At 35.3% G+C, this 8,538-nt stretch overlaps 1 protein-coding gene across 2 annotated transcripts in view; it reads left to right on the top strand.

Moving 5' to 3' along the window:
• Positions 6,372 to 8,538, top strand: part of LOC107639280 (glutathionyl-hydroquinone reductase YqjG) — a 3,040-nt gene continuing 873 nt past the window's right edge. The window contains exons 1-5 of one of the 2 annotated variants that reach the window (XM_016342763.2): positions 6,372 to 6,533; positions 7,018 to 7,242; positions 7,542 to 7,718; positions 7,821 to 8,045; positions 8,191 to 8,319. In XM_016342763.2, coding sequence (XP_016198249.1) covers positions 6,456 to 6,533; positions 7,018 to 7,242; positions 7,542 to 7,718; positions 7,821 to 8,045; positions 8,191 to 8,319 — 834 coding nt within the window. In that variant the 5' untranslated portion in view covers positions 6,372 to 6,455. The other variant, XM_016342764.2, reaches the window with a different exon arrangement.

Genomic DNA, 8,538 nt, shown 5'->3' with positions numbered 1-8,538 from the left:
TCACCCAGTTATGTGTCTGTGGCATTTATGTATCCGGTGGAAATACTGGAAAATAAAGTGCTTAGGGCCACGGCCAAGACTCATAAAGTAGCTGTGTTCAAGAATCAACATACTGAATTAGGAGAATCAATAACACTATCTGAATTCTGAGTTCCTATAGATGCCAATCATTATGAACTTCAATGGATAAAGTGAGATGCCAAAACTATTCAAGAGGCAAAAAAGCTACTAGTCCCGCTCATTTGATTGGAGCTAAGTTTCATTGATATTTTGGGATTTATAGTATATTCTCTTCTTTTTATCTTATTTGATTTTCAGTTGCTTGGGGACAAGCAACAATTTAAGTTTGGTGTTATGATGAGCGGATAATTTATACGCTTTTTGGCATTGTTTTAACATAGTTTTTAGTATGATTTAGTTAGTTTTTAGTATATTTTTATTAGTTTTTAAATAAAATTCACATTTCTAGACTTTACTATGAGTTTGTGTATTTTTCTGTGATTTCAGGTAATTCCTGGCTGAAATTGAGGGACTTGAGCAAAAATCAGATTTAGAGGCTGAAGAAGGACTGCAGATGCTGTTGGATTCTGACCTCCCTGCACTCAAAGTAGATTTTTTGGAGCTACAGAAGTCCAAATTGCACGCTCTCAATTGCGTTGGAAATTAGACATCCAGAGCTTTCAATCAATATATAATAGTCCATACTTTTCCCGAGTTTAGATGATGCAAACTGGCGTTCAATGCCAGCTCTCTGCCCTATTCTAGAGTTAAACGCCAGAAACAGGTTGCAAAGCAGAGTTAAACGCCAGAAACAAGTTACAAACTGGCGTTTAACTCCAAAAAGAGTCTCTACACATGAAAGCTTTAATACTCAGCCCAAGCACACACCAAGTGGGCCCGGAATTGAATTTCTGCATCATTTACTTAATTCTGTAACCATAGTAACTAGTTTAGTATAAGTAGAACTTTTTACTATTGTACTAGGGGGTCTTTTTCCCTATTTTTGAATTCATATGCCATTTGGGGAGGCAGGCCATTCGGCCATTCCTGGACCTTGTTCTTATGTATTTTCAACGGTAGAGTTTCTACACACCATAGATTAAGGTGTGGAGCTCTGCTATTTCTCAAGAATTAATGCAAAGTACTATTGTTTTTCTATTCAATTCAAGCCTATTTCTTCTCTAAGATATTCATTTGCACACAAGAACATGATGAATATGATGATTATGTGACGCTCATCACCATTCTCACCTATGAACGCGTGCCTGACAACCACTTCCGTTCTACATGCAAACAAGCTTGAATGTGTATCTCTTAGCCTCCTGATCGTGAGATCAGAGTCTTCGTGGTATAGGCTAGAATTATTGGCGGCCATTCTTGAGATTCGGAAAGTCTAAACCTTGTCTGTGGTATTCTGAGTAGGATCTGGGAAGGGATGGCTGTGACGAGCTTCAAACTCGCGAGTGCTGCGCGTAGTGACAGACGCAAAAGGATTACTGAATCCTATTCCAGTATGATCCAGAACCGACAGATGATTAGCCGTGCGGTGACAGTGCATTTTTGACCATTTTCACTGAGAGGACGAGAAGTAGCCATTGACAATGGTGATGCCCAACATACAGCTTGCCATAGAAAGGAGTATGAAGGATTGGATGAAGACAATAGGAAAGCAGAGGTTCAGAAGGAACAAAAGCATCTCTATACGCTTATCTGAAATTCTCACCAATGAATTACATAAGTATCTCTATCTTATTTATATTTTAATTATATTTTAATTATCAATTCACCATAACCATTTGAATCCGCCTGACTGAGATTTGCAAGATGACCATAGCTTGCTTCAAGCCGACAATCTCCGTGGGATCGACCCTTACTCACGTAAGGTTTATTACTTGGACGACCCAGTGAACTTGCTGGTTAGTTGTGCGAAGTTGTGTAGAAGAACTAAGATTATGAACGTGCGTATTAAGTTTTTGACACCGTTACCAAGGAATGAACGATCACAATTTTGCATACCAGTACTGTTACCATACTGAGAACCTCCGGTTCTCATTTCATACTCTGTTGTTGTTTTTTAGATGCAGGTCATCATCTACTTCGGTGAGATTGTGGATATGGTGACAGAGCGGAGTATGGTTCGTTCCTTGTTTATTTCTGTTTTACTTCTGTCATAGTATTCTCTCACCTTTTGTATATATATCTTTATGGCCTTAGAGGCTTATTTGAGCGATAGGTTGTATAAGCTGTTTTAATTCTAAAACTTTGTATCTTTCTATTTGTAATTAGTCGGCTTAAACTCTCCAAGCTGCGGCTAGTCCTCTATTCTTATATTTATATATGTTTTATTCTCTTGTATCTATATCTTGTATCTTATGCGTTAGCTTCGTGTGAACGTTTCACGCTTTTGTAATCCTATTTTTGAGCTTAATCCTTCATCAGGCTTCTAGAATATAATATTCCCTTCTAAATATAAATATGTATAAGCCTTAGGACTGTCGTAACCTCTGATTAACCTTTGTTTTATGGCTAGAGGTAAGGCTTAGGGTAATTAGGGTGTTACAAATCTCATCTGTCGGTTATATAGCCAAATCCGACATGTCTGGTAGTGAACCCTAGATAAAATATCAAATACGGAGCAAGTGGGACCAAACCGCAACTCTTGCATCTTACTCATGTACTTGAGCAAGGGGACAATCTCACCCTTAACTCTTACCCAGGAAATGTTACAATTCTCAACCCGGAGTAAGTGGCGACAGAACTCAACCCTTGCCTCTTACTCGGAGTCTTGAACTCTTACCCGGAGCAAGTGGATAAGACCACTGCATCTTACCTGGCTTCTTAACTCTTACCCGGAGCAAGTGGATAACACTTTACCCGAAGCCTTAACTCATCCCTGGAGCAAGTGGACAATACCACTGCGTCTTACCCGAAGTCTCAACTCATACTCGGAGTAGGTGGATAACACCCCTGCATCTTATTCGGTCACATACCTCAATATCATTCAATTCATTCAAATATCATACTTTAATATCAATCTTCATCATCCTTCATTCAAATTCAATCATCAATCCATCTCTCATTCAATTTGTAATTCATCATTATCATCATCATATTTATCAATCACTTCTTATTTAACATCACCAACACTTTATTAATTCAGTTATCTCTTCGCATATCCCCCCAATATCCCCTTAACTTATTTAACATATTCACCCTCGTTCTAAGGTTTAGAAACTCGCTAACAGATCCTAAATAGGGGGTTAAAGAGGTTTGGAAAGTTAGAAGATAGGTTTAAATTTCAAAACACAACTTTTTTCCAAAAAAGGGTGGTCATGCGTACGCATGCCACACTATGCGTACGCACGGGTGTAATCCTGACAAACTCGCATACATGAGCACCTCCCGCATACACGGGTACTCAAAACAGAAGGAGTGCCTTGCGTACGCGTGAACATCATCGCGTACATGTAACTTTAAAACTTGGCTTTTCATGCGTACGCATGATTGTGAGATTTGGAAAAGTCACGTACGCATCCACCTCATGCGTACGCATGCATCATTTTTCTCAGAAAAAACTGTTAAGTCTGCAGAATTCCATTTTACACACCCAACTTCGAACATGCATAACTTTTTTGTTAAAAATAATTTTTTATCTGTCCTTCAAACGTTATAAACTTCACGGACCCAATTTTCATTCAAAATAAGTTTCATAAAATTTGGGAGTCCGGAAGCCATGTTATGCCCCGCCGAAGTTGGTCAAAAATCATGTTCTTACCAAAAACTCAATTTTCAAGTTTTCCAAACTTTCCGAACCCAAATCAACACAAATTGTATCTACACAATATCACACACTTATTATCAATTTTTCAATCATCCTAATATATAAACTGATTAATTTCCTCAATCACACCAAACACCTAATTTATCAAATTCTCATTATCAACTCATCATCATCATACTCATTACACACATACATATACATTTATTCCATTAAAAATCCAACCATTCAAACATTCAATTCAATTACACAAACCCGCCATCCCTCCTCAACACATCAATAATCATCATTATTCTATACTCATCAAACACATGATTCAACACATACCAACTCATTCACCCTTCATACACAAATCATATACCGCTTAGACAATTCAACAATCATTCATTCAGTTTATCCCTATCTTAAGGTCTTCTAGCCTAAGTTTTCACATGACATTAAACATTAACTACGAGAAACCAAAACTATACATTGGCTGATTTCTCCCCAAGCTTAAACACCTCAATTCAAGCCTCCAGGGTTCTAAATCAAGTGCTATAAGTTCCATCCACCAAAGCTTGATTTCAAGCATTCCAATTCACCGATTCAACTTCTAATTTAACATAAATCCAATCTAATTCCATGAAATTCACCAAATTAATAACCAGGGTTCACATAAAGGGGATAACCACAAGGGTTTAGAGTTTTCTTACCTTATCCATGGATTAATTGGACAAAACCCAACAATTATCCACTGCTAAAGCACGCCTAAACCATCAAAATCACAAAATATCTCAATACCAAAACCCAAATTCGTGGAAAAGGGAAAAAAGAGAACTGGGCACAAAATATCAAATTCCTTACCGAAATTTTGGTATGGTTTTGAAGAAAATTTCGAGACGAATGCGTGGCCGAATTAAGAGATATGGAAGATTAAAGATTGAGAAGGGGTTAGGGTTCTTGATGGCACCCTTTTCCCAAATTCCAGTGTGCTTTATTGTATTTTGGGAGAGGAATGGCTGAGTTGGCTTTATATATGATGGGCCTTGGATTCGGTCTAACTGGTTCGGCCTGTTGGCCCAATTTTGAGCCAAAACCTTTAAAATTAATGTCAAAATTCATATTTTAAATATTTTTACTCTTCTAACTTATCAAATTTAATTTCCTAACTTATTTGAATAATAATTAATTTATCATTTAATTATTTATTAATTTTTAGGGTTTTACTTCCACTATGATTAAACACGGACACAAAAAAATTAGACATTTGTAGCAATAGCCAAAAAAAAATAATTCAACACCTAAATTAAAAACAAAATTTAAAAATAGGGAAAGTAATTTTTACCAAAAAAAAAAAAATACAACAAAAGGGAGATGGGGATACCAAAAGGGGACTATTATTTATTTTATATTCCGTGATCATATCTTAATGCTCATTCTATCTCATAGAAACAACTATAAAAAAAAGTGACAGTTCTTAGATACAGTACAATTTAAATAGTTATTTTACATTTAATTCAATTAGGATAAAACCCTTCTATCAAATTTGCTTTCTGTTTTTGATAATTCAAATTGGTAGAACTAATTTTTTTTCTTTTTATATATATACAATCACATGCATGCAATATCACTAACAAAGCATAATTCAGAATCATAGGCAACCAACAAGAGTAACAGAATCATGATCAAAAGAAATCATGAAAACTAGAGTAAAATGCAATGGCAGAGTCCTTAAGTAAATATATTTACCTCACCGATGAAATGCTCAGTCACGGCGCCGTCAAACGCCATCAGTCGCATCGTCGACACCAACGTCTTTTTGGGAGTCAAGTTTAGTCAATAAAATTTGGAGGGAGATGGTTAGGATTTCATGTAATTTCAGAAAGGAAAAAAGAGTTTTTGTGTCATGGGGTGAAGATTGATATTATATTCTCCTTAAATCTGTTAAACGACGTAATTTTAGTAGAATTAATAAGGATAGAGTTAGATGAGTTTAATATTTGTCATTCTAAACTAGCACTTAATGTACTATGTAGACATGCTTCGTCAATCTCAAAGACAATTTATTAACAAAAGAATTAATTAATCTCACAGAATTAATTGTAAGAGACCAAAAAAAATTATATTTTTAATAGGAGCCTCATTATCTTTCGGTGTAATTATTAGGACTATTTAAAAAAAATTTTCTCATATATATATATATATATTAAGAGAATAAGTTTTGGCATGCAAAATTTTGGTCTAATAATCATCTTTTATATCTTACAATAACTATATTGAAATTTGAAATTTGACTGATGCTAAATAGTTAACAGAATTCTTAATATTATGTATGTGAAGGAATTTATAATCCTTAAAATTGAAGTTCATTTAGTTTCTTTATTTTATTTATTTATTTTGCTCAGGTATACAACCTCCGCTATGCAGCAAATTTAGGGTTTTTGTTCCACTTAGTCTATAGTTATTTTTAATATATATTTTATATAAATATTTAATTTAGTGACTGATTACCAGCCATCCCCATTACTTAAATCGTCAACCTGTCTTGTGATTTAAGTATAGGCAGCATGCTTTTGTTGACCGTTGATCTGTAATGCATGCTACCCACTCCCTTAGTTAAGGAAAATTTTTTGTTTGTTTCCCTAAGTGTTCCATTATCTTGTAATAATTGATCGATTCATATATTATACTGAAACTAATGTTGTATCCCACAGTAGTGCGCCCCAGCAGCATATACTTTACTCTCTCCCAATTTTCCTTCCACAACTACAACAAGGTACCTTCCTTTCATCTCCAAAGCTTTCTATTGAAATTCATTTTGTTTCATGTTCATGTGATGCATGTCAAAATGGTTCATTGATTCTGCATGTATGGGCTCTGAATAACATTTATAGGCTCCAAATATTGTATATTCTTTTAAGTGAGGTAAGTGATGTGATCACTTCCACTGAAATTTGATTTCAGTTGGTTCTTTCTGCTGGTTACTCTTAGTTGAATTTTGTTTGAAAGAGGGATTTTTTTTTTTTTTCAATTTGGAGTGAGCTGATTAGGAATTCAGGATATTTGTTAGTGAACTAAAGTATGAAAGATTGAAATTACGATTTGTCTTAATTGTTTTTGAATTCATTGAGTAGGGTGGCATGATAAGTGTGCTGAATCAAATTGAAATTTAAAGTGTTTTTTTGCTGAACTAAGTTCTATAGTATTCTTTACTTAGAAGATTTGGCAGTGTGATCCTTTTTACTAAAATATCTGCTTAGTGTATTATTCAAATGGCGCAATCTGCAATCGATGAGGTATCCGACACTGGTGCTTTTGTAAGATCTGCTTCCACATTTCGGCAATTCATTTCGAGGGACCCGAATTCCCAATTCCCAGCAGAGCCAGGAAGGTATCATCTCTATGTATCATATGCTTGTCCTTGGGCTTCCAGGTGCCTTGCTTATTTGAATATCAAAGGGCTTCAGAAAGCTATAAGTTTCTCGGTTAGTAGTCGATCCTTCATGTTGAATTGAATCGAATCATGGTAATCAAACTCGGAGTTCACCTAAACTTGTGGAGCTTACACAAGTTTCGGTGTCCTTGAATTGTAAAGCTTAAGTCATAAACTTATAAGAGTTTTCTTGCAAATAATAGACTTGATTACGGACCTAAACTTGTATACTCTCACAATTAACTCGAGTTTGACACTCTTGAATTGAGTATTTTCAAATTGAAATGAAATAATTACATTAGTTGTGTTCACCAAAGGAGGAATTTCATGTTTGACATGTTCAATTATCAGTCAGTCAAACCCATCTGGGAAAGAACTAAAGAATCAGATGAGCATAAGGGATGGGTTTTTCCTGATTCGAAAACTGAGGTTCTAGGAGCTGAACCTGACCTGTTAAACGGAGCAAAGAGCATTAGAGAACTTTATGAAATTGCAAGTACAAACTACACAGGGAAGTTCACCGTTCCGGTATGTGTTCTCTTTAGTATGAAATAGCTTCTTTCTTGTTTGTGTCATTTGCTTTCTCTGAGCACACTTATATTTTCAAGTGATGGATTTTTATCTGTACAGGTTCTGTGGGATAAGAAACTCAAGACCATTGTTAATAATGAGAGCTCAGAGATAATCCGCATGTTTAACACTGAATTCAATGACATTGCAGAAAATCCCTCCTTGGACTTATATCCAACTGATTTGAGAACCAAAATTGATGAGGCTAATGAGTGGATATATAGTGGAATAAACAATGGTGTTTATAAATGTGGATTTGCAAAGATGCAAGAACCATACAATGAGGTATGTAGCATTGGCTGATTTTCTTTTTTCTTTTTTTCGGTAGCAGCTAATAGTTTAACAGTTTAATGCTTATCTTAATTAAAAGATTGTTATTATTACAATATTACTAAGGAAATTGAAACCGTTTACCCGGTCCTCTCTGCAGGCTGTACAACAATTGTATGAAGCTTTGGACAAATGTGAGAGTATACTAAGCAAGCAGCGATACATATGTGGCAACTTAGTTACTGAAGCAGACATTCGATTGTTCGTCACTCTCATCCGATTTGATGAGGTATAGTGAGTTTATATATGTGTTTATGAATAGGAATTTCTTGATGTTATGCAAATCATCGTCTCGTAGAAACATTACATTGAGTTAGAGACTCCTTCTTGGTAAGAATTGGGGGCCATATCAGACCTAAGCTAGTTTGTGAAGCTTGCATCTAGGTGACTTTTCAAAATCAAATCACTATTAGTTTTAACTTTAAGACCATAAATCTGTTACAAGTGT

This window comes from Arachis ipaensis, chromosome B04, assembly GCF_000816755.2.
Source record: "Arachis ipaensis cultivar K30076 chromosome B04, Araip1.1, whole genome shotgun sequence".
Lineage (NCBI taxonomy): Eukaryota > Viridiplantae > Streptophyta > Magnoliopsida > Fabales > Fabaceae > Arachis > Arachis ipaensis.
Note: the sequence above shows the minus strand (reverse complement) of the source record. Positions and strands in the feature narration are given on the sequence as shown.